This window comes from Balaenoptera borealis (assembly GCF_965194805.1).
Source record: "Balaenoptera borealis genome assembly, chromosome: 14".
NCBI lineage: Eukaryota > Metazoa > Chordata > Mammalia > Artiodactyla > Balaenopteridae > Balaenoptera > Balaenoptera borealis.
In genome coordinates this window covers 73,095,960-73,122,104 of record NC_138875.1, presented here as the reverse complement: position 1 = coordinate 73,122,104, position 26,145 = coordinate 73,095,960, and the positions used below count along the sequence as shown (strand labels likewise).

At 48.8% G+C, this 26,145-nt stretch overlaps 1 protein-coding gene across 3 annotated transcripts in view; it reads right to left on the bottom strand.

Moving 5' to 3' along the window:
* Positions 1-26,145, bottom strand: part of ACACB (acetyl-CoA carboxylase beta) — a 142,921-nt gene that overhangs the window by 37,928 nt on the left and 78,848 nt on the right. For all 3 annotated transcript variants that reach the window (XM_082354420.1, XM_082354421.1, XM_082354422.1), the window contains 16 exons: positions 25,847-26,008; positions 23,844-24,007; positions 21,020-21,170; positions 20,818-20,921; positions 19,678-19,759; positions 17,064-17,209; positions 15,764-15,914; positions 14,341-14,475; positions 12,078-12,224; positions 10,447-10,635; positions 8,815-8,915; positions 7,140-7,228; positions 6,923-7,047; positions 2,796-2,909; positions 2,518-2,631; positions 1,849-1,938 (listed from right to left, as the gene is read on the bottom strand). In XM_082354420.1, coding sequence (XP_082210546.1) covers positions 1,849-1,938; positions 2,518-2,631; positions 2,796-2,909; positions 6,923-7,047; positions 7,140-7,228; positions 8,815-8,915; positions 10,447-10,635; positions 12,078-12,224; positions 14,341-14,475; positions 15,764-15,914; positions 17,064-17,209; positions 19,678-19,759; positions 20,818-20,921; positions 21,020-21,170; positions 23,844-24,007; positions 25,847-26,008 — 2,064 coding nt within the window. The remainder of the gene's footprint in view (positions 1-1,848; positions 1,939-2,517; positions 2,632-2,795; positions 2,910-6,922; positions 7,048-7,139; positions 7,229-8,814; positions 8,916-10,446; positions 10,636-12,077; positions 12,225-14,340; positions 14,476-15,763; positions 15,915-17,063; positions 17,210-19,677; positions 19,760-20,817; positions 20,922-21,019; positions 21,171-23,843; positions 24,008-25,846; positions 26,009-26,145) is intronic.

The window sequence follows — 26,145 nt, the reverse complement described above, 5'->3', positions numbered from 1 at the left end:
CCCTGAGCCCTTTCCCTCTGCTGACTGTGCTTTGTATCCTTTTGCTGTAATAAATCACAACTGTGAGCACATCTATATGCTGAGTCCTGGGAGTCTTCCTAGAGAATCAGTGACCCTGGGCGTGGTCTGGGAGCACCAGACACATTTTAAGCAGGGACAAAACTCTACACAACTCAAGAGGCCAAGTGAAAACCTTATGTTTACAATGCTCATCTCGAGTCATGAAGAAAAGGTTGGATTCTATTCAATAAAACTGCCCAACAAAGTGATGGAACGTGTAAAGAAAGCATCCTAGAAAAATCACTAACAGAAATAAATGGGATTCAGCACTTTATTAAGTGGGGAAGGTGGGCTGCTGCTTTCTATCTGACTTAGGATCCCTAGACTTAGGACCCCCTAAATAGGACAGGTGTTTGGATGATGGGTGACAATGGTGATCAATACTCACATCTGATGCTTACTCATCCTGTGAGGTCAGCATTACTATCCCTATCTAAAGTGCAAGAATCTAAGAGTCCAGAGAAGGAAAGCAACTTGCCAGAGGTCACACAGCTTGGACCTCTGCATACGCCGCTGACTGGAATCTCTCTGCTTCTCCCTCCCGCCAAGTCCTACTTGCTCTTCAGACGCTTTCATGTCACTTTCTCATCAAAGTCTGAGTCGAACCTCCTGGTAAGGTTAAGTACTGCTGTGCAATTCTCATCACGGCCTGCCTTTTCCCTTTGTGGCCCTATCAGATGTATAATTAAAGAAATACTGAGTGTGTGTCTCTCCCCAGCCAGAGAAGCTCCACTAAGGCAGAGACTATGGTTATTCTCCAATGTATCCCCAGCAACTGGAATACAGTAGGTCTCAATAATTACTGGTGAAAATTGAAGACAGGGGGAAAACACTTGGTAGCTACTTAAGAGTTGTATTAGGTCTCACTGCTGCGAACAAAGAGTGGGGCCTGGAGGGGTTCTTGGAGTTGAAACCAGGGGAGGGGTAAAAACTGCAGGCCCAGAGACAGTGGCTGTAACATGCTTACAAGCCCAAAATGGTCTCCATGGAGACCCAGTCAACCTTCTGGCATCAGGATGGGTGACCCATGGGGTCTAAAAGATGGCAGAAGAGTGGGGACCACAGGGGACTGAGACTTCAAGTTCAGAGGATAAAGAAATGAGGAGAAATCACCAGGGGAAGACAGTCAAGTTGAAAACACCCATCATCTCATAACTCCTTGAAAGGATTCTGAAAGAGCAGATGAAATGTCGTGATGTCCTGAAATTAACCGAACACCTCTCAGCCCCTGAATTCAGGACGACCAGAGCGGGAACAGACAACCTGGCTCTAATCTAGGTTTCGCCACTGCTCATGTTCATCTCTGCCTGACACACAGGGAGGTCACCTTAAGCTGTCACCTAGGCTCCTTCCGGCTCTCATAGTTCCAAGTGGAAAAGTCTTTCAAAGGCATCTAAGGCAGGTGAGTCGGAGAGTTTGGATGAAGTGCCTCAGACTTGGCCCTTGGGGGTTCATATTTAACTGTGCCTGGTCCGGAGGAGGCTGGAATGGCACACAAGATAGCAGGGGTTACCAGCAAGGACTCTGGACTAAGACAGACCTAATGTGAATCCTGGTTTTGCTACTTCCTAGCTGTGTGACGTTGAGCAAGTTGCTTCACCTCTCTGAGCCTCCGTTCCCTTCTCCGTGAGACAGGTGTAAGTAACAGGACCTACCTTGTAGAGAGAATGATAAGATCACGTTTGCCAGGCACGTGGCCCAGGGTCAGGCGTGTGGCAGGCGGGCAGTGGATGTTAGGACCGGCATGGTCAGTACTGGTGCTGTTAGGGGGGCCTCTCTCCTACTTACCTCCAAGGATGCCATGCAGACGACTTTGTTAGCATGATAGAAGAAAGTGGGCAGCACGTCAAATATGGTCGTTTCTGAGAGTATTAATTTCTACAGGAAATGGAAAGGGGAAAAAGAAGGAAAAGGGAATGTTAACAAGTTCTAACCAGCAGTCAGGTAAGCAGGAGGGATGGGGGCAGGGAAGGAGGCTGGTCGTGTTGTTATCACGAAACGTTGCCCATTTCCCAGGCCCACGAGATCCGAACGTGGAGGCAGCTCTGGGGTGACTGCTCCCAGGGCTCCCAGCTCCAGATGTGGAGGGGGTGCCTGGAAGCCTGTGAATGAGGCAGGTTTAGGGGGTGGGGGAGCCCTGGGAAGATGAAGCCATGACCCAACCATGTGAGTGCTCCCAGCTTCCTATAAGTTCCATCACACATGAATTTTTAACATCACACCTCCTGGGAGAGCCTTGCTGCCTGAGGCTCTGTCCATCCTGCAGGACTCAACCTCTCCCAGAGCCTCCCCTGGGCAGCCTGGCCACACTGGACTAAACCACTGGAGTTGGCAACTGTGCCCTGCACCCGAGTGCCAGCCCATCGAGGGAAGGGAGAGCCCACTTGCCCACCCCCAGGCCCCACCTGGGTCACGGCGTGTGCTCTGTGCCAAGTGGATGGATGGAGATGGCCTCACCTTGAGGTTTTCCGGGCAGAACTGGTGGCCATACATGTCAATGGCAGACAGGAAAATGGACTCCACCTGGTTGTGCCTCAGCTCATAGGAGGGGAGGTGGGAGGCAATCAGGACCTGCAGGGGGAGGGGACAGAGGGGCTGGGGTGAGCCATCCTCATGGGGAGGAGCCAAGGGGCGGGTCCTGCAGCAGAGGGGACATGCACGGTGGGGGCCGCGAGTGGGGAAGGACGGCACCCTATGATCTCATGCACAGTGGGGACCACGGCTGGCGACCCTACCTGCCTGGCTCTGAGGGCCACCTTGCAGTGCTTGCTTTTGCTCAGCTGAGTGAGCTCGCTGAGGATGGAGGTCAGCTCATCTGACAGGGAAGGGTCTGGGCCACAGAGCTCATCCTTTGGGGGAGAGAAACAAAATCCAAATGGCTCTCTGTTCTACCAGAAGGAAACAGGCCAGCACTCACCCTTGGCCAGGGGGGTGGAGGTGTGGCTGCCCCCACAAACCTGCACAGCGTGATACACATACCCTTAGCCACTCTCCACCAAGGACCTCCCTATTCATTCACTCTCCCATTCATCCACCCCAAAACATGCCCTAAATTCCTGGCATGAAGAAAAAGACAACAAAGTCTCTGCCTGCATCACTATTAATGGCCAGCACTTATCAGGTACTTACTATGGCCAGGCAAGCAGCTAGACCCTTTCCACTCATTTCCTCAAATGCCCCCAACCCACTGACAAGTTACTATATGATTCCCATTTTACAGATGAGGAAACTGAGGCTCGGAGAGGCAACGTGCCTTGCCCCAAAGCTACCAAGCACATGCAAGGCAGAGCCAGATTTGAACCCAGGGCTCTCCTGTCCCTATGGCCTCTCCCTCTTTCCTCTAAACATTGTTGCCTGACTTATGGAGCTCAGTTTCAGAGAAGAGGGATGAGGGGAAATAGAGGCAGGTATGAACAAAGAGTAAGGGCCACATGGGAGGCTTTGGTGAGGGTGTGTAAGCTACCCTCCAGGAGCCCTGGTGTGAGGGGAGCATCTAGGGCCTGGAGAGGTCAAGGGAGGCTTCCTGCAAGAGAGAAGATCTAGAGGTGGAACTTGCAGAAGAGGGAGGGATGAGGGTTCCTATGTGCATCCCTCCTCTCTGCTTCTGAACAAGGGACCTTTCTGCTGGAGACCAGGGCCGCATGCGACTGGTCTCTGCAACTCCTCTTATGCCCTAAACGCAAGAAGGGCTTGGTAACGGCTCAGAGCTTATACTCCCTCAATACCCACAAAGGCAGAACAATGAATGCTGGGAATCTGAATGCCTGGGCATCACACCCCCCTTCCTTGCACCAGGCTGTTCTCCAAGTGGCCACCAGATGGTGGGGCCAGGGGTCATTCTTTTCCGCATCTGCTTCTGCATTTTCCTAATTAGAATGAGCCCACACTGTTTTCACAATCAGAAAAAAATTTTTTTTAACATATTAATATTTCACACTTGTACACAAACACATAGCATGTCAGTGGTGAAGAAATCTCGTGGGAAATTATTCTAAACTTTCCCTCCCTCCCAAATTCTGATTTGCTTTATCAAGTGGCAGTGGCATTAGTCTCCATCATTCCACCAGCCTGTGGCTCCAAGGACAGCACAGAACACAGGCGCTGTCCAACAACCAGGCTAGTGGTTTTCTAAGAGAGGAAAGACTCAGGAGTTCCCTGTGGCCTAGTGGTTAGGATTCTGGGCTTTCACTGCCGTGGCCTGGGTTCAATCCCTGGTTGGGAAAAATCCTGCAAGCCGTGTGGCATGGCCAAAGATAGAAATAAAAAATAAATAAGAGAGGAAAGACTCAAGACAAGTTCTATATGAAAAATTTTTAAATCTGGCCACCACACTCTACACACAAAAGTCTAAAATACTCTCTCTCTTTCTTGTTAACTTTTGTGAAGTGGTCCCATGGCGTATATTTTAGTTCACAGCATCATGTTTTGTTTTTTTTGTTTTGTCACTAGCAAAGTCCTATGACCACTGAATTGACATTCAGAAATGAGGTTCCCTGTAAAGACTCAAAAAAATTTCATTTCCAAGTAATCACTCAATTAACAAGTCTTTGCTCAAAATCTCCAAAGCATCAAATACCGTCAAATGCAAAGAACTCACCATTTTCTAGCAAATGGAAACAAGAGAGCCAGAAGAACAATGAATCTCACATATAACCCCCAAACCACACCTGCTACAACATTTTTAGCCTCCTTCACCAAGAAGCCCCTGGCAGTGCCCTAGTTCTCTGATCTGGGGGCCATTCCACCAGGCCATCCTCTTCCCCAGGCCATCCTCTGGTGAAATTATTTTTAAGAACTTCGCTCCCAAAAGAGAGTTATTATGTACACAAAGAAGAACAAACAGCAGAATAACCCACAGACCCAAGCCCTGGCCTATGAACAAATGGTGAGTGGACTGTAATAAATTATAGGCATCCTTTGTTTTACAGACGCTCACACTTAAAAAGACTCCATCCAAAGGAGGTACTTTGAGAAAAGGGTTATATTATTTCAGCAATGAAATTCCCCCCCAAGACTACATATGTCCTCGGTCATAAGTTCCCAAGCCTGGCTGCATGTTGCAATCACTTGGGGAGCCTTCCTCCCAAATTTAATTTTTTTTTTTAATTTTATTTATTTTTGGCTGCATTGGGTCTTCGTTGCTGCGCGCAGGCTTTCTCTAGTTGCAGCGAGTGGGGGCTACTCTTTGTTGCGGTGCATGGGCTTCTCACTGCGGTGGCTTCTCTTGTCGTGGAGCACGGGCTCTAGGCGCGCAGGCTTCAGTAGTTATGGCATGCGGGCTCAGTAGTCGTGGCTCGCAGGCTTCAGTAGTTGTGGCGCATGGGCTTAGTTGCTCCGTGGCATGTTGGGATCTTCCTGGACCAGGGAATGAACCCGTGTCCCCTGCATTGGCAGGAGGATTCTTAAACCCTGCGCCACCAGGGAAGCCCCCAAATTTAATTTTGAAGAACTTCAAAACTACAGGAGATCAGTACATCGCAACTTATCCAGATTCAGCAATTGCTAAACTTTCACATCTGCTTTTCTAGCAAGCATACATGCATGCCTGTACCCACAAACACACTCTCTCACTCTTTTCTCTCTCTCTCTTTCAGTTGCAGACACCATGATCCTTCCTACTACTTCAGAATGTACCTCCTTGAGAAAAAAGATCTTTCCCCAGCTAACTGTAGAAGTGTTAAAACACCCCCAAAATTGAACACTAAACCAATATTATTATCTAATATACAGTCCCCGTTTAAACTTCCCATTGGAGAAGCTTTCAGAAAGTACTAATGCCTGGGCCTCACCCACAGAAACCCTGAGTTAATGGACCAAGGGTGGGGCCTGGGCATCTGTATTTTTTAAAAGCTCCCCCACCCCCACCCCAGGTGGTTCTCAAGTACAGCCAGGATTAAGAGAATCTCATGCTTCACTAGGAGATTTTTAAATGATTCTTTACAAAAATATCAATATTTATGAATCCATCTTGTTAGGGTGTTAACTGCCCTATAAGCCCAGGCCCAAATCTGGCCCACTGCCCAGTTTTGTAAATAAAGTTTTATTGGCACACAGCCACACTCATTTATTCACATATTGTCTATGGCCACTTTCACGCTACAGTGGCAGGGCTGAGTAGTTTCAACATAGGCTGCATGGCCAAAGCCTGAAATATTTACTCTCTGGCCCCTTACAGAAAAAAAATCTGCCGACCCCTTCTTGCTATAAGCCAAGCCCAAGTCTCTGCTACTATCTGCTGATCCTGCATTTTCCAAGTCACGTCAAGGAAGAAAATCTTTAGCTATAAAGGATTGCTAATTATTACCCGGTAGGAGGAGAAATAAGAACAAAAACATTCCATGCTTCACCAAGAAGGCAAAATGAAAGCCCTACCAGAAGACTCGGAATCCAATATCCCTTGACTAATCATAGCTCATGACTCTGGTGCCACGCTGTGGGTTCAAATCCCAGCTCTGCACTTATAAGCTGGGTACCCTTGGGAAAGTGATTTCACCTCTCTGTGCTCTGTCAAAGGAGGATGAGAACGGTACCGACCTCCTAGGGCTGCTGTGGGAATTAAACAAGTTAATATTTGTAAAGCATGTCAGGAGTGCCTGACACACAGTAGGTGCTTTGTGGGTTAGTCATGATCTTCCCCAGGGGTCAACAAATCCTACCTACTGCCTAGTTTTATAAGCAAAGTTTTATTGGGACACAGCCATGCCCATTTGCTTACATTGTGCCACAGCAGCATTGAGAGGTCAGGACAGAGACCATATGCTGGGCTAAATCTAATATATTTACTCTCTGGCCCTTTCCAGAAAAAGTCGGTGGAGCCCTGAGCTACCCCCACTCCGGGTAAAGGGCGACTTTTCTTGCTTACGATCAACATGATCACCAGCTGGTTCTTCTTGGCCACCTGCGCATGGGAGAAGATGCAGTCCAACACCTGGGACATGTCTGGTTTCAGCTGCTCCCTGAGGTTTATCACACACTTGTCGTAGTGGGCTGCAGGGAGACAAAAGGCCACGTGGGGTAAGGCTCGGGGCCCCTCCTGCCCCCGTGGGCTTGTCACCAATGCCTGCGGTGGCGACTCTTGCCTTGTTGGAAATGGTGCTCAACCAGTAAATATCTTCGCAGGAGATCCAACACCACCGCCTTCATGTAGCCCCGGGTCCCACTGCGGTATCTGGGGAGGAAGGGAAGGCTGCCTTAGTGATCCAACTCTACTTCCTGGGGTGCCGGAGTTATCCACAGCCAGGACTTTTATGATTTGAAAAAGGAGAAAACACTAATAAAGAAACTGGAGGCTGCTCCCTCTAATCTTTAGGCCTGGGAGGGATGTGTGAGTTAGTTCATTTGTGCTAATAACTCCGCAGGCCAGAGAGAGCAATGACTTGCCCAAGGTCACACATCCAACGAGAGGCCAAGCCTGAGCCTTTGGATGATGCCTGCCCGTCCCCAGAGAGAAGGAAAAACACAGAGTTGGGATGCTGAAAGGGGTCAGTCTTGCATGCATGGTTGAAAAGCAAAAATTTTCAATTAACCACTCAATGTAGAAAGACAGATTGGAGAACAAAACGACTGGAAAACAAAACAAAACGAAACCTGAAGGACATTTACCAAAAGATCCCTGTGTAAAATTTCACTTCCCTTTTAAAACCAAATGGTAACCTGGATGTTCCTTAAACCATTTCCTCTTCTAAACTGTTTCAGAACACAGGGAATTGAGTTTTTAAGAGAATGTGATGCTGAGTTTTAGGGAAGCTGAAAGCAGCTTCACCCCAGCATCACCAAATGGCAACAAAAGAGCGTAAGAACCTAAAGTACTCTTTTATTCAGATGTGATTTTAAAAACACACACGAACACAACGTAAGACAGAGCTTTGAGATTTATATTTAACACATAAAAAAACCTGCTACGGAATTTGATTCGTTTATCATTTGTTCATTTCTTCTAGGCATTTCCATTGCTGAAGGATGGGTTAGCGTTAGCGGTCAAAGTGTTCCGGGGAAGGGATTCCCCTCCTAGCCCTCAGCTGTGACTCTCACTTTGTGGGGAATCCGAACTCAAATCTCCTTCCTCAGCTGCAATCCTATATTGTTAGTATGAGTCCCCATGAGCCAGGGAGCGCCCTGAAAAGGAGGGCATTTTCCTATAGTCCTATATCCTCTGTACCTCTGATAGTTTCTGGCACGTGGCGAATATGTGCTGAATTAATTCGCTGAAGTCTGAGAATGTTTGGATTCTGTCCTTATAGGCAAAGCTTTCTTGCTGGGTAGAGTTTTCATGCAAAAGGGCAGTTCTTTTTATCATCAGAATAGTTCTCCCTGCTCAAGAACTACTTAAGATAAAATACAAATTCTTCGCCAACTCCTCCTTTGCAAGGATCCCCCAAAACCGCAAGGATAATCTGTATAATCCTTTACAGCCTATAAAGCCATCTCATCCCACTGTCTCATAATCAAAGCTACCACAAGGACTCACTATGTGTCAGCACTTTATAAAAATCAATCTGCTCAAAGCTCAAAATGACTTATGGTGTGTGAAGTGTTTTTATCCCCATTTTACAGACTGGCAAACTGAGATTCACGGAAGTAAAGGGTGTTGCTTTGTTCTGCTGTTAGGAAGGGCTGTGCTGGGGCTGTAACTGGGGTATCAGACCCCAGGCACTGTCTCTCAGTTTGAGCCTGCCCTTAAGATAGCACCACCCTGGGGCAATACATGGATAACTGAGCGTGATAACCACACCCCAAGGAGGGCCCAGGACTCACTTCTGGACCAGCTGCACAATGCTCTGGGTGTTCATGAAGAAGACCTCCCGATCGGCCTTCCGCTGCAGGGTGGCCGCGTGGCAGTCCAGGATGGTGGCTATCTGCATGGGAAAAGAGGACAGGTCTGGCCACTCAAACCACACAATCTGGTTGCCACGCAGAAGTCACCAGAAGGACCCACCACAGGCTCCCATTGAGATCCCATTCAAAAATTTAAAATTCCAGCCCCAAAGCCCTCTGGCCACCCAGAAACAGCTCTGCACACCCCACTCAACATGTGGCTTGAGGACTCAAGAGCTCAGAATGACAACAATCACATAAAGACACGCACCACTGTATCATCCCTCTCCACAAATACAAATGCTCTGGGGAAAGAGGAGAAAGGAATTTCCAACCCCAGGGAGCATGAGGGTGTTGGGTATGGGGGTCCTATTTTTACAGTTAGATTTAATGCGATCGGCATATTGTTTGTGGCGACAAAAAAAACATGTAATGAAAAACCTGCATCAATAACAAATTCCTAGAAGGTTCCAACGTGTATTTTTCTCAACTGGGGTCCTTGAGAGCTTTGTTTTCATTATTTTTTAGTTGAGATAGAATTCATATACCATCATATTCCGCCCCCCCCTCTTTTAAAGTGTACAATTAATTCAGTGCTTTGTAGTATATTCACAGAGTTGTGCAACCATCACCGCTATCTAATTTCAGAGCATTTTCTTCTCCCCCAAAAGAAATCCTATAACCCTTAGCAGCTACTCGCCAACCCCCCTGCCCCCAGCCCCTGGCAACCACTAATCTACTTCCTCTTCTCCATGGATTTGCCAGTTCTGGATGTTTCATATAAATGGAATCAGGCAACATGCGGTCTTTAATGATTGGCTTCTTTCACTGAGAATCATGTTTTCAAGGTTCATCCCTGGGGTAGCATGAATCAGTATTTCATTCCTTTTTATGGCCGAATGATACTCCAACCTAGAGGTTGACCTCTGGGAATAAACTGACTTACACTGACCTCGAGCGCCCCAAATTGCTGACATGTGGGTGGGGTGATGGTGGGAGGCAGCCCTTATAACCAGGCAGAGAGAACGAAGGTAAAAAAGAGGTGCCTCTTCCAAATGCAGATTTCCTTTAAAACGCCTGATAAAAGCACCCCCAAAAAAGAACAAAACGAGGCCATTGTAGAATTATTAGAGATTTCTGATACTACCCGGGAATGGTTTCCATTCTTAAAAAATATTACATACACGTATAGCCCCAAGATTATCACCTTACACAAAGCAGAGGGGGAGAATCAGTGCTACACACTGGCAAGAAGAACTCACAATATCCTCTACTGTGTCAGCCAGCGTATATTTGGAAAACGCTCACTCTGTTTGCACCAACTACTTATTCCTGTTCCGAAGCCAAGTTATACAGAGTGAGGCCTAATAACTGTTTATGTTCCTCTAAACAACTGTTGCTTTGGGGGAAATGCTGCGATTCTGCAGAGAAGGCGTGAAAGAAAACTCTCAGTCCCCAGCATCTCGGCTGTAAGTGGGTCTCGTGAGGCCTGATTTGATCAGAGACCGGACGTCCTCACTGATGGGGAGACAAGTTCCCAGCGGGGCTGGAGTGGGGGTGGGGGGCACCCACCTGCTGGCTGGGGAACTGGCACAGCACCGAGGTGATGTTGCTGGCGTACTGGGCCATCACCCTGCGGACAGCCTTCTCCACGGGGGCGGGGATGCGGCCCGACACGCTGGTCATGATCTCCTGCAGATCCAGCAGTGGCAGCGTTGGGTGCCGGAGGGTCATCAGGAGCTTCTGCACCCATTCCTTCAGCTGCAGCGGGGAGCACAGAGTCGGCCCAAGGCTGTGCTGGGGGCATGAGCACGGGCACCCACCACGGGGCGGCTGACACACTCAGCCCATCCAGGCCCCGTGCACTTGAGTGGCCAAAGATCTAGACCCAGTGGCCTGTGGAACAGTCCAGAGTAGAATGGCCCCCTGACCACAGGGGGAATGAACACCCAGTTTCCCGACCCAGGAAGGCCCCACTCCCCTCTCCATGCATCCAAACAGCCAGCCTGGTGTGGGGACAGAACACCAGGCCCTGGGAAAAGCGAACATTTGTGGGACACTGGCTTTGTGCCAGACACTGTTCTAGGACCTGGATTTGCATGTTCTCATTTGATCCTCAGAGACAACCCTACGAAGTAGGAATAATCATTACTCGCATTTTCCAGTTGAGGAAACTGAAACACAGAGAGGTTAGTTAAATTACCCAAAGTCACCCAGCTAATAGGAAGCAAAGCCAGGATGCAAACTCAGGCAGACTCAGAGGCTCTTTAACAGCTGCATTGCACTGCTTCCGGCTCACCCGGAAGCAGAACTGTCGATGGTCTCTGAATGGGGAGGATAATGGCGCCAACCCCATAACGTGGTTGTAAGGTTTAAAAATGAAACCATGCACACACAGGCAAGTGCAAAGACTAAAAAAAATGTTGTAATTCTAGCAATTAGGCAGCATAACCTAGGGGCTAAGTGCATGGACTCTGAAGCTAGAGGGTCAGGGTTCAAGTCCCCTCTTTGCCTCTTCATGGGTGAAACCAGGCATATTTTGTAGCCTCTCTGTGCCTCAGTTTCCTCACCTGTAAAATGGAAATAATAACAGTTCTTACCTCCTAGGTTGTTGGGACGGTGAAATGACTTAATAAGGTTTAAGTACTTAGAGTAGTAGACGGCACATAGCATGTACAGGACAAGCACTGAGTTATCACCATGACCACCGTCACCGTGATTGGCTTTTCTGGGATGGAATGTGATGTAGCACAGTTTTATAGTTACTGACGTTGGGTTTAGCAGCATGGGTCTTTCATGGAGGTCTGCAAATTTGAGGACTTGTTTCTCTACAGACAATGGGACCCTGGGATGATGAACAGAGTTGTATTTCTGGACAAAGTCCCTTCCTTGCTGTCTCTTTAAGAGGGTGACCCACATCGACTCCTTTCTTAACTTACTATGTGAACATTCTCAGTGTTGAGCTGAACCCAACCCCAAAAAGCAATGTCACCTTTACAACAGTTTATAATCAGGCAGAAGCATACACTGATGTTTACAGTGAAACTGAGGAATTTCCTGAGAATGGGTCCTTGATAGAAACAACAGAAGATGAATCATTTTCTCATTTCTTACCTCAATAAAGATCTCTGGGATCTTCTGGCTCTTCATACAGACCTATGCACGTGTGTGTGATACACACCTACCCTGCACACGTGACCCACCTTGATGCTAAAAATAGGCTCTGGCAGACAGTAGCCCTTCATGATGTTTGTCAGATTTTCCAGGACACTGTGAAAAACCTGGTGCAGTCTCTCTCCGAGGATGGGCAGCGTTGGTTGGGAGGGGAGCTCTCCCATGAATGGCTCAGCCTGATGAGACACAACAGGAGTCAGAGGTCAAGGCCACTGTGGCCTCTGAATGAGACATACAAGCCAAGGGCCGAGGCAGAGCTACCAACACACAATATACACAATACACATAATGTAGTTATCATGAAGCCTGTTGGGGAGGGGGGAACAGAAGAAAACATTGTATTGGAAAGTTAAAATTGCTACATTCACACCCCTGTGTGAGGTTTCCAAATCTTCCCCTTTACAAATGTCAGAGTCAGTTATGTACCCCAAATAATTTTGGAGGGCGTTAGATGTGATAAAAAAAAAAGTTCACATGTTGAGATCTGGGGAAGTCATTCTGGCTTCTACATGAGTTAATTTGAATTTCATGCTAACTAGAGCAGCCAGTTTGTAGCCAATCAAACATACATTGTACATCTGCTTTAATTATTAAAGAAAAGGGCGCACTGACCAGAAGTAAAGAATGTCCATGTTAAAAATAAAGATGAAATGCCTCCCTTCCTCGGATGCCAATGCTGGTTCTCCTTTGATGATAAGATTCCCTTCCCAGCTGTCAAGGCCATATGGACTCGCCGTGTACGTGCTGATCTGTTCTGTGTGTGTGTGTGTGTGTGTGTGTGTGTGTGTGTGTGTGTGTTTTGAAACCTTGAAGGAATGTATCCCTGACTTGTTTTATGTTCTTTGTTCTGACAAGACATAAAACTGTGCTGAAAAAAATGCTCCTTGGGAGCAGTTCCTCAGAGTTATCTGAAAGGTTGTCTTTCGGGCTATGGTCCTCAGTTTGGTTCAAATAAAACTCTTCTCTATTCCTATTAAAGACTGTTCATTATTTTTGTCGACAGATGTTTTTGTTTTGCTTTGCTTTCTAACCAAGATCATCTTCCTGTTTTTTTCTATTTATTTCAGTCTCACTTGAACCCTAAAGATGAATGCCTAGCAGGGTGAAAATTTAGGAAACTCTCATGCAAGTGTACGTGCTTTTTGTAAATCATAAACATTTAGCCTTAAAAGATCCCCAGATAAAAAGGTCCCCAAAGGGGCAACACTGACTTAATGTATCCATTCGTCTGTTAATTTATTCTACAAATATCCACTCAACACCAACTGTGTGAGGCACTGGGACCCAGGAGCTGGGGCATGCTATTCTGCTGGCCCAGAACCCTCAGCTTCCCGGCCCTCGACTCCACTCCCAACCCTGCAGCCTCCTTGAAGATCACCCTTGAAGATTAACCAGAGGGTTTCCTTTCTCCACAATCTGCTGCTGGCTTCTCCACCTGGGCCCTCACAGCCAGCGGCCAAGGGCAGTCCCTCTGACTGCACTCACCGAGCTGAATTACAAAGGCTTATCTGCCCGTCTTTCTCACGGGCATCTGTGAGCCTCCTGACCTGTGGCTGGGCGCTGTCTCAAGAATCTAGCCCGGGAAACATTTGCTAAAAGGAATCACAACGCAGGCACAGACCTTCCTGGTGATCTAACAAAGCTCAGTCTATTTCTAGCTTTGGGAACCCTCTAAAAAGAATAATGAAAAGAAGAAGAAAACAAATGAAACTAATAGAATAGTATGAAGAAAAGAGTCGATTTGATTTTTTTTAAAAATGCTTTTCTAGCTTTTCTTTTTTCCTGGGCATATACACTAATTATTGTAGAGAAAACAAAATTACATGCATAAATGGTGAGCCACCTCCCCGCAGGCCTGGCTTACTCTAGGAGGGTAAGTCATGTCATGTCACGGAGACACGACAGCTCTATATAACGCACTGGGGGGATGACGTCTGCGTCAAAGTTCACAGAAGGAACCCTTCCCCTGTGGGCGTCTGGGAGAAGGTTCTTCCAGGCAGAGGGAGCTGGCCCCAGGGGGATGGGTCTGGAGCATTCGATTAAGGGAGGGGTAGTGGGAGAAAAGATGAAGCCAGGGAAGAAAGCGGGGCACAGCTCATGGGGGGTCTTGGAGATCATCGGAAACACATGGCTTTTATTCTAAGTGGGATGGGAAGCTGCTGAGAAGGATGTGGGCACAGGCAGGCACACTCCTACGCCCGTCGTGCTGGCTGCTGGGGGCGGGTGGTGGCAGGAGAGCCGGGGCCACAAGCCTGTCTGGCTCACGGGGTAGCTGTGCCGGGTGCCACATACCGGGTGCACTTTAGAAGGGTCATCGAGCTCCAGCCTGGCCACCACACAGCCTGCTTCCAACACAGCCCCTGGGCGCTTGACATACTTCACCCGGCCACTTTCCTGCACATTCAGGGTCATGATCATCTTCATCACCTGTTTTGCAGAAAGAAGAAATTAGATGGAGCCCACTAGGACTGGCCTGTGTCACCCCAAACTAGTAACTCTGGAGCAGGGACCGTGTCATTTCCATTGAATGACTCTGTGGGCAGAGTTCAAGCGGAGGGTAGAGAGGGAACCAGCATTTACACAATCTGTTGTGTACCAGGCACAGCGCCGGGCATAAATTTTTTCCATCTGCCAAGCCAGCCAGGGAGGCAGGTGTTCATTGTGCCCATTTTACAGACATGGAAACTGATCTTTATTTCCAAAGGAAGGCCTCTCTCTTAGAAATACAGATGAATCATATGATGTAGGGTGACTGACACACACATTCCTAAAATGCGGTGCATTTTGTCACCAGCTCCGTTTTTTAAAGGCAGTGAGAAAACCCTCTGGGGAATGAAGAACATGACTGTAGTACAGTCGTCAGCCCCTTGAACTGGTCTGAGAGTCTGGCCGTGTGGATGTGATGAGTTTTGTTATCACGTGTGGGCTGCAGACTGACAGGACTGTCCCACCCTTTGCTCAGAAGTTCACAGCTTGGGCACCCAAGTCAGCCAGGCCTGGGATGGAACCCCTGCTTCCACCCATCACTCTGTGATCTCCAGCACATGCCTTCCCCTCTCTGAGCCTCAGTTTCCCCAACAGTAAAATGGGAAGAAATGACAGTCTTGCCTCACAGGGCGCTGATAAGGATGAAACAGGATGGCACATAGTAGGAGGCCGACAAGCATCAGCTACTACTGTTGTTATATTTTCATTACAAAAATCACTATTTTCCTGGGCAGCAGAGAATGGAGGCAGGGTTTGAATCCTGGCTTAGTGTGACCTTGAGTGAGTTCCTTAGCCTGCCTGGGCCCCGTGTCTTCATGTACAAAATGGGGGTCCCATTTGTGTCCAACTTATATGATTGCTGGGAAGATTAAAGAAGGTAATTAAAGACAGATAAAATGCTTAGAACAGTGCTTGCCACGTGGGAAGTGCTTTGCTTCTGTTGGCTTACCACTTTTTAATTGTCCGCATCATGATTCATCCGTCCTTACTCACTCCTTGGGGGGTATACATTTTTGAGATTTTTTTTCCCTTTGGATATTGCAGGGAATTGGGGCTGAACCCCACACACATGGCTCTCTTAGGAATCTGCAGATGACAGCCCAGGTGAGAGGGGAGGTCTGTTGGCTTAGGTGAAGCAGCGTTGGCAGATGGCCCTCCCTGGGAGGGGGTGTAAGGGAGACCTGGCTGCCGCCCTACCCCCCTCCCAGGGGGCCAGGTCTGCGGTCACCTCTATCTCAGCATAGCTGCCCCCAGCCTCGATGTGGCCCCCGTCCTCCACCATGTACTGTATCAGCTTCCCCGCCGAAGGGGCTCTCAGGACCGTGGGATCATTCTCCTTCTCAAACACACACGTCTTGTTGCCGATGGTGATTCGGTAACTGGAGAGAGAAGGCGCGGGGAGGTGGTGGGGAGACTGGGGCGGACCATCGACCCAGGTGCCCGCGCCAGGGTTTCGACGGCATCCTCCCTTCCTAAAGGCAGCCGTGAGCATCACCCTGCGTGTGGTTTGAGGGACTCACTCCATTTTTCCCAAATGGTAGCATTTGACAGTTACCGCAGAGACTTTGGGAGTGAGCTGGGTGGGACCCTTTACTGGCTGAAAACTAGTTCCTTTTCCTGACATAATTCCAACAGGCCCTGGCGTAGAGAAAGCAGTCAATCACTATTATTCAGTAAATACTGACCCACTGAAAGCCTTCGCCTTAGCACTGGGAAGAGCATGCCCCATGGATGGAGCTTATAATCATCTTGAATATTCTTGGCAGATGGAACACGGGTTAAAAAGAGGTTAAAAACCACCGATCTGGGATGAATCTAGTCCACCTTCTTCCATCGAGGACTCGGAAGGGAACCTAACTGGAGCTTTTTCAGGCACGGGGCCTCTGGAACCCTACTCCTCCCCATCTTATTCTCTTGGTCGGGAGGGTCTTTGCTGCCTGTCCATGGGGGTGGGCGAGTCTGTGATTCATCGTGTGAGCTCAGGGTGGTCAGACGCGCTGGAGCAGGAGGACACGCGATGCTCCTGTGCAAAGTGCTTCCGGATCATCCCGTCCTCCACCCAGCCAGACACAGAGCAAGCTTTCCCGCCGCCACCTGCTTGTTCCACGTGTCTCTTCCCCGACAGACTCCATGAGTCATGACCACGGCTGCATCCTAACACCTAGCCCGGCATCTGGTGTAAGCAGATGCTCAATAAATAGCCCCTTCCCTAATCGGACGGCCTCATCTTCTCCAAGCCTTGATCTGATGGGTACGGACACTGCAGCTCAGACCCGGAGCCGCTGGCACTCAGCACACACCTCGCAGGCCGTGGAGCTGGGAGTCACGTCCCATTCGGCTCTGAATCCTCCCAACACTAGAAAAGGGCCTCCTGGGAGCCTCCCATATATGCCTGCCAGCTGCATGGAATTCCAGCCGAGAGATTAACCTCTCCAGGAGCCCCAGAATGTTCCAGAGAAGGTGCCTTAGCGAAGACCCTCAGACCCGCAGGGGAGAGCTGGCTCTGTGTGCCCTCCACGACCACACACCTGTCGACCTCCTCCTTCAGGTACGTGGTGTAGCTGCTGCCACTGTAGGACAGCAGCAGCCCCCCGTCGTTCAGCCGGTGGGCGTCGATCTCGATGTGACTGCTGTTCATGATGAGGACGAACGTGGTTGGAGACTGCCGGGCCACCTGTGGGGACAGTTCAATGTCCCCACTGGAAATGAGGATGCCTGCTTGGCCCTGTGCCCCCAGAGCACCGCCTGGCCCCCCTGACCACAAGCAAAGGCTAGTGTCCACGGCGGGAGTGCTGGGGTGGACACCTCACCTCTCGAGGGCCAGCCCTCACTCACCCCAAGGGAGCGGCGATGGGGAGGGAGCCCGGGGTCAGCGAGCCACACCTGCCCCGTGGGTGGGCTAGAGGCTGCCGGCTGCAGGTGTAGACCCAGGCCGGGCATCACTGTCCACTGTGTGCCCTGGAGGGCTGGGGGCTTTCTTCCGGTCCTATCTCCAAGCAGGGCTGCCCTGGGAGCCAGGGAGATGGGGGCCTTGCTCTGGGTGAGGCAGACCTGGGGCCTCCATCAGTGGCCTGGACATAGACTAGGGCTCTGCCCGCTACACCTGGCCCTGCCCAGGGACACACAGTGGATCTGGGACGCTGGAAGGAGACATATACGGCCAGGCCCTGGCCTCAGCTCTGCATTTCAATCTGAAATACCAGCCCCACCTGGCCCTCAGTTCAAATTATGTGCTCTCTCTCAGAAAACTAACACCCTAAAGAGCCCTCAACCTCTGAAATATATATATAATGACAAAAGATGGCAAGAAATAGAGGTATCTTTATTGCCACATTATTTATGGTAACGGGAAAACCTAGAATCAAACGAGCTCTCCAACAGTGGGTGCTGCCATGGAATGTTCTAGACCTGCACTGTCAAATATGGTAGCCCCTAGCCAGACTTTCAAATGTAAGTTAATTAAAATTAAATGAAAGGTAAAATTCAGCTCCTCAGTTACACTCGCCACATTTCAAGTGCTCCATAGCCCCAGGTGGCCCATACTGGACAGAGCAGATTTAGAACATTTCCATACCTGCGGAAAGTTCTATTGGACCGTGCTGCAGACTCTAAACTGATGTTAAGGAAAACTTGCTAATAACAGGGGGAAACTATAGGCCATGATAATATCAAAGCAGTAAAAACATTTGCACTATGATCTTAACTCTATAAAATCAATGCATAAGGAAAAAAATAACTGAAAAGAGGTCTGCTAAAACGTCTGAACCCGGGCCACAGCAGTGAAAGCGCAGAATCCTAACCACTAGACCACCAGGGAACTCCCCCATGGTGGACTGTTTTTCTGACGCTTCATGCTTGTTTGCTGTTTTGACATTTTCTACAACGAGCATGTGTCATATTTAAAATCAAGGTGAGGGGACCCAGGCCCCCAAAGGTAGCCAGGAAGCATCAGGGCCAAAAGGGAAGCGATTTTACACACGTTACGTGGATAACACACTCGTTTGGCTGAACGAAGCCTGAAAATCTCCAAAGTTGAAAGTTCAATGTGTGCTCAGCAATGTTAAAAATCAGGTAAGAGAAAATAAAAATTCTGTTGCCTTTTCCATGGAATGTGAGGCTGGGAAGTGCTGGGGAGGCCCTGGCTTCCCGGGGACACATCACTCCCGAAGGTCACCCCGACTTGGACCTGGGGGGCTCATCCTGTGCTCGCACATCTCAAATATTCTTTGATACTCTGCTGAATTGGCCTGGGATGGCTCAGGACGGGTAACTAGATACTTCCAACAGAGGAAAGCAACCCTGACAAGCTCTAGGGATGCTGGTGATAGACCCGGAAGCAGTCGGAAATCCACACATTCATTCTCGGTGCAGAGACGCTGGACAAAGCCAGTCTCACAGCCCTGGGAAATGCACCCACACGCTCTGCTCTTGAGCAATGGTCCGGCTCACACTTTGTAAGGGGTTGAATTATGTCCCCCCAAATTCATGTCCTCCCTGGAACCTCAGCTTGTGACCTTAATGGAAATAGGGTCTTTGCAGATGTAGTTAGTTAAGGAGGGGTTGTGCTGGATTAGGCTGAACCCTAAATCCAGTCTGACTGGTGTTCTTGTAAGAGAAGAGACCCAGAGAGACAGGCACAGAAGGATGAGGATGTGAAGACAGACAGACAGACACAGACACACTCAGAGAAGGTGGCCGTACAAAGCCAGAGACTGGTAGAGACTGGAGTGACAACCTACAAGCTAAGGACCACCACGGACTGCCCACAACTACCAGAAGCTAGGAATGCATGCTCCCTGGGAGCCTTCAAAGAGACCATGGCCCAGCCAACACCTTGATTTTGGACTTCTGGCCTCCAGAACTGAGAGACTATAAATTTCTGTTGTTTGAAGTGACACCAGTTTATGGGACTTCATTACGGCAGACACGGGAAACCAATACACGCTCTATCGTGCCTTGTGTGCGTGGCTCAAGCCTATGGGTTCTGGAATCCAAAGACCTTAGATTTCAAGGTCACAGGACTGCACGGGGAGTCCTGGGACCAAGCATGAGAAAATCCACTGCAGGGATGGCCCATCGCAGAAATAAAACTCCCTTGAGCCACCAGAGTGTGGGAGACATCTAAGAAACAGGGACCTTTACCTTGAGGATGTACTTAACGCCTCCGTAGATTAATTCTACATCCACAATGTTCAGCAGAGAGTCTGCAGGGAGGACCTGGCCCCTGAGAGAGGAGACAGACCAGTGGTCAGTTTGGGAGTGACCAAGAACTCCGCAGCCATCCATCCCCTGGATATGAAAAACCACTCACTCTTTGCCTCTTCTAACTATCAACACACCTGACTGATAAAAGGCAAGGAATGGAGAGTCCCAAAGAACCTGACATCCCTTAGAACTTAAGGAAACTGCTCTTGCTACGGGATGTGACATTTCAAAAAGGCTCTCTAAGAAGCAATAACCATATTGCTTCTTCTTGAAAAAATTCCTTACGTGGGAATTCTGCCGCCTGCTTATGAAAGAAACGAATGCACGGATTGTGATTCTATTACCATCCAAAAGCGTATTATCCAAGCACTAAGAACTTTCGCCCTTCTAGTTCCCTTTCAGTAGTTTCCTTTGCCTACCACAGTGGTTTTCAATGTGGGGTGGGAGGGTAGGGTTGGCCTCTACCCCGAGGACATCGGGCAATATCTGGAGACATACTTGATGGTCCTGACTTCCAGGGGGAGAGGGGATGCAATGGATGGGACCAGGGACGCTGCTAACTTCCTACCCTGTCCCACAGGACAGCCCTCACCACAAAAGGTGACCCAGCCCAAAATGTCAGCGGTGCTGAGGTTGGGAAACCCTGGTCTATCCTAAGAGGGAGCTCCTGGCCACTTCCACAGGGTCCATTTCACTGGTCACCTGATTCAGGTGAGGGTATGGGAAAGAACCATTTGTAGAGGCGACCTATAACCTGCTTTGCTTCTCAAATCCACCTCCTCCTCTACTGAACTCCTGAGTGTTACGACGTACCTTGCACAGGTCAGCACGAATAAGCGCACTGCTGTCTATAGGATGATGGCTGCCTTGGCCTTGAGTATCCCTCCCCTCCCGCCCCCTACCCCATCCTCTTCTAGGGCAGCCCAGGTTTATCCAAGGAATTCTACAGAGGCAGGCGTGTAGGAGAGGTTCACTAATTGTTTGGTGATGGATTTACACCCAAATAAAGCATGTTTCTGCCTTACTTGCCACCAACACGTATCCCAAGAGGGGAAAGGAAGTACCCATGGGCCCCACCTTTCCAGCGAGTGTAAGAAATCCGTCATGCAGGTCCTGAACATCGAGTCGGCCACGTTCAAGGCTCCGCACACCACCCCGAGCATGATATCCGGCTTCTCGGCCTGGGAGAGACTCTGCATGTCAGTATCCACAGTGACCAAAGCCACGGCGAGCCAGGAGGGCTCCAGGACCCCCAGGGGAGACACGTGCAGCTCCCCACCTGCACTTTCTCGGCGATGAGATTATCCAACCAGCTGGTGTCAATGTCGTTGTTCTGGAAGCTCTCGGTCTCCAGGAGGTTGGTGAGATATTCCACGGTGGTCCTGAAGTCGCCCCGGATGGACAGTTCCTTCAAAGCCACCACCATGTTCCTTGAGGGGAAGGCACACGGATTGTTTTCCCAAATAACGTATGCATCATCAGAGTTCTGGAGTGGTTTCCAGTGAGTCAGAACCGCACAGAAGTTTAGGGAGGGCCCTGAGTCAGACGGCTTGGGGCAATGTCAGCTCCAGCATTGACTGGTACAGCAAATCTTGGGCCAGTGACTTAACTGCCTGGGCCTCAGTTTCCTCATCTGGAAGATGGGGGAATAACCTTGCCTTCACACAGATGCTTGGGGATTAAAATGAGACAGTCTGTATAAAGCACATGGTCACTGATCAATAAACCTTAGCTGCTATGATTTATTACAGTGATTATAATTGTTATTAACCATGCCAGTTGCTCTGACTCCCTCCCCCGCTGGACCTATCAAAATCCCCCAGTGTCCCAAGAATGAGCCGCTCTTTACCTGTGCACACAGCTGTCCGGTGTGCCTGGGGTGCACGAGTAGGTGGCCAACACCGGTGCCCCCCTCTGGGCATGGCGGTCACCAGCCCACACGTGCTTGGCTGTAACCACCTCCCGTTTCCCAGAGGGGCTGCCTCCCCCCAAACAGGGTGTCCAGTCCAAAGGGCAGAAACCTCCACTCTCCATGAAATCATAGGGAGAGTGTTTTGGGGAAAGGCACCAGAGGAAGAGGCGGCATAAGAACACTTCGTGGGAGAGGAGAGCTTTCACACCAGTTACAATGCTCCTGCGTTCTGTCAGCAGGTATGACAAAGGGGCCACGAGACCCCAGCGGGAGGGTAAGAAAATGAAGACGCAGTGAGGTTAAATGAGGGTGTCAAATAGGCTACTGCAAGTTGGGTGTGGGACCCGAACCTGCATCCACAGGCTGAGCCACTGGATTCAAAGGTGACCAACTTGTCCTGTGTGGCTCAGGACTTTCCCAGTTTTAGCACTGAGAAATCCCACATCCCAGGAAACAGTCCTGGGAAGACAGGGACAGTTGATCCCCCTCTTGCACACTGACAGCAATAAGAGCTGGAATTTTTCCTTCCTATTCTGCTGAAGTGATTACTGGCCACTCACAGTGTGGGACAAGCCACAGGTCACTTCACTCGGAGACAGCTGGGCTGGCTGACCACCATCCCACCTTTTATTAATCCTTATTTGCTCCAAGCGTCTCAACTTTTCACTGATTAAGATGAATTACTCAAAGCTGGCAAAGAAACTCTCTCCCTCAAAAGCACCAAACTCCATTTAATTCATGGCTAAGTGCCCCAGGCCAGACAGATTTAAATGCTTTTCAAATGAAATGTCTTTGGGATTTTTCACTCTAAAAGACACCTCCACAAGAATGTTTAATTTTACAAACTGAACTGGTGTTTACCTTTTTGTTCCCAGGTCAAGGCAGGAGAAATGTTAAGATGCGGGGGTTCTGACTGCTAATTTTTAGGGAAATGCAAATCAAAACTACAGTGAGGTACCACCTCGCACTGGTCAGAATGACCATAATTAAAAAGTCTACAAATAACAAATGCTAGAGAGGGTGTGGAGAAAAGGGAAACCCTCCTACACTGTTGGTGGGAATGTAAGTTGGTACAGCCACTGTGGAAAACAGTATGGAGGTTCCTCAGAAAACTAAAAATAAAATTACCATATGATCTAGCAATCCCACTCCCGGGCATATATCTGGACAAAACTCTAATTTAAAAAGATACATGCACCACTATGTTCATAGCAGCACTATCACAGTAGCCAAGACATAAAAACAACCTAAATGTCCATTGACGGATGAATGGATAAAGAAGATGAGGTAAATATACACAATGGAACAGTACTCAGCCATAAAAAAGAATGAAACAATGCCATCTGCAGCAACATGCATGCAACTAGAGATTATCATACTAAGTGAAGTAAATCAGAAAGAGAAAGACAAATACCATATGGTATCAGTTATATGTGGAATCTAAAATATGACACAAATGAACCTATCTATGAAACAGAAACAGGATCACAGACATAGAGAACAAACTGGTGGTTCCCAAGGGGGAGGGAGTTGGGGGAGGATGGAGTGGGAGGTTGGGATTAGCAGATGTAAGCTTTTAAATATAGAATGGATACACACCGAGGTCCTAGTGTATAGCACAGAGAACTATATTCAATGTCCTATGATAAACCATAATGGAAAAGAATGTTAAAAAAAAGAATGTATGTATAGGTATAACTGAATCACTTTGCTATACCGCAGTAATTAACACGACATTATAAATCAACTATACTTCAACAATTAAAAAACAGATGTGGAGGTTTTGGAATTTGTAAGCTTCTTTGTCAATGTAGGTTCCTCCAGGAACCACTTATGAGGTTTAAATTTAAAAGAATCCCCAGCCCCATCCCAACCAGCACCACCTTTTTAAAAAAGGCTATAGTACTCAGCACCTTTTAAACTTTTAGAATCACCTTGAACATTCTTTGGATCTCCTTCAAGATCGACCTGTAATAAGCTCAAGACCAATGACCTTGGTGAACTGATTTCATGTATGTCATGGATCTCAAGTACGGGAAGAGGACAGACTGGGTTCTCGGACTTCAGCATAGGGTATTTAAAATAGGGTCTGCTCTTCGTCTCCTAAAGTGCTGCTGCATCTGAAGCAGCAGGCTAATTTTTAGTTTCTCAAAGGGAGGGAGGGAAGGAAGGGAGGGAGGGAGATACTGACGAAATGGCCTCTTCCCGGTTCTCTCCCCAGGAGAAGCAGTGCCCAAACTGGGAATCGGCAAATTCATGTAAGCCTCCAGTGGCAGCCACGCTGAAATAACCCCACACGTTCTTGCTGCTGCGGAAATTCAACTCCTGGACCGTTCCAGAGCTCGGCTTAAACCCCTGGAGCCCAGACAGAAAAAGCAAAATGGAAGAAATCGTTACTCCAGATATATTTTCATCAGAATTAAATCCTAGGAAAACCCAAGAGCCCCCACCCCCACACACCCAAGAGCTTAGCGTGATGAATAAAACACTGATACTTCTCACTAGGGGTGCAGGTGTTTCCAGGTGAGCACGTCAATGTGTGTCATTTTTACTTAAAAAAAAAAAAATGTCAAAAAACCACCACCAAGTTTGGGATCGGTGATCACTGATGGAGCTGAGTGAAGGTACATACTGATTTTAAATGTTTGCCATTGTTGACAATAAAAACTGTAAATAAAAGAGGAGTTGGCGGGATTTCCCTGGCGGTCCAGTGGTTAAGACTCCACGCTTCCACTGCAGGGGCCACGGGTTCAATCCCTGGTCAGGGAGCTAAGATCCCACATGCTGTGCAGCGCAGCCAAAAAAAAAAAAAAAGAGGAGTTGGATTTCCAATTCCAGATTATGAAAATTTCAGCAGGTAAGGAAATCCAGTGTTAGCCCTTGCTGATGCTAACACACACATAATTCCCTTTGCGGGGATGGCACAACCCCTTCTGAGTATAATTGTGGTAAAGGGGGGTGGGTTGGATCTTCTTGCTGGGATTAGAACTCTTGAAGCTTGTGATGGAGGCATTCGTTTTGGCAGACATGCCTGGAGGCAAGAGATGGAAAGTTCCAGGTGCCTGGGCTATTTCTACACATGATCCTCCATCCTCCCAGGCACCTGTGAACAAGGCATCAACCCTCTGAAAATTTCCCGTTTTGCTTGTCCACCATCAGAACTGACTGTTCGCCTGTAGCCAAAGATCCCAAACTAATACAGTCACCATAGTTTAAAATTCTTCCATTAAAAAGGTGGGGGTGGGGTGGGAGGACTTCCCTGGTGGCGCAGTGGTTAAGAATCCGCCTGCCAATGCAGGGGACACGGGTTCGAGCCCTGGTCCGGGAAGATCCCACATGCCGCAGAGCAACTAAGCCCGTGCACCACAACTACTGAGCCTGCGCTCTAGAGCCCACGTGCCACAACTACGGAAGCCCGCGAGCCTAGAGCCCGTGCTCTGCAACAAGAGAAGCCACCGCAATGAGAAGCCCGCGCACCGCAATGAAGAGTAGCCCCTGCTCTCCACAACTAGAGGAAGCCCGGCCACAGCAACGAAGACCCAATGCAGCCAAAAATAAATAAATAAATAAATAAATTTATTTACAAAAAAAAAAGGTGGGAGGTAAAAAAAACCCCAAACCTCTCTTCTCCCAAATTTCTTAAATGTAGTTATTAAACAACTAAATTGTGGTAGATTATGGAGATTATGTGACAATCAACTGTCAGTAAGCATGTAAACTTGATAGATGCCAGCTGGTTGGTATCTTAAGGCACAAGTAAGAACAAGTCACATAGGGACTCCTTAGAATGAACCAGATTGTATGTTGCAGCAAAAAGTTCATGGGGCCACAAATCCAGGGACCTGTGCTCTAAACCTGGCTGTCCCAAAGATGGACGTGGTCTGTATAGTCCACCAGTGGGGCTTGGCCATGGCCTCAGCAAGTCCCGGGCGTGAAGGTGGTCACCCCAACCTCTTGAGCTGTAATGTGGGGTCACAATGCCCAGTGGCAGGGCTGTCATGTAACTGACATATGAAGGCATCTGCCCGGTACCTGGGACACATCACACGTGGATAAACCGTGACATGTCCCTTCCCGCATCCCAGCGTCTTCGCCTGTAAACTGTGAACCTGGGTGTCTCAACAGGCTAAGGTTCGGGGTCTGCCACACGCTGGGAGGTCGGAGATGGTGGAAACTCAGGGCCCTCAGACTTGCCTCGTCTGGGTTTTCACTGGTGATTCTGGCCGCAATGACGTGGCCTCGGGCGATGGGAGGGTTGGAAGGGGTCTCAAAAGAAATGGGCGTCACCCCCCATGGGGACTCTCCATACAGAAGCCGGATATCCTTCAGCCGGTGCAGAGGCACGCCCATGGCGATCTGAAATCAAGAAATCCATCCCAAAAGAGGGTCAGTGCCCAAACGCGGAGGCCAGTGCTAGAGGCGATGGAGGTTGGGGGTGGTGGTGAATGATTTCAGATATACTGAGCTCCTCCTGTGCCCACCAGACCGGGCGA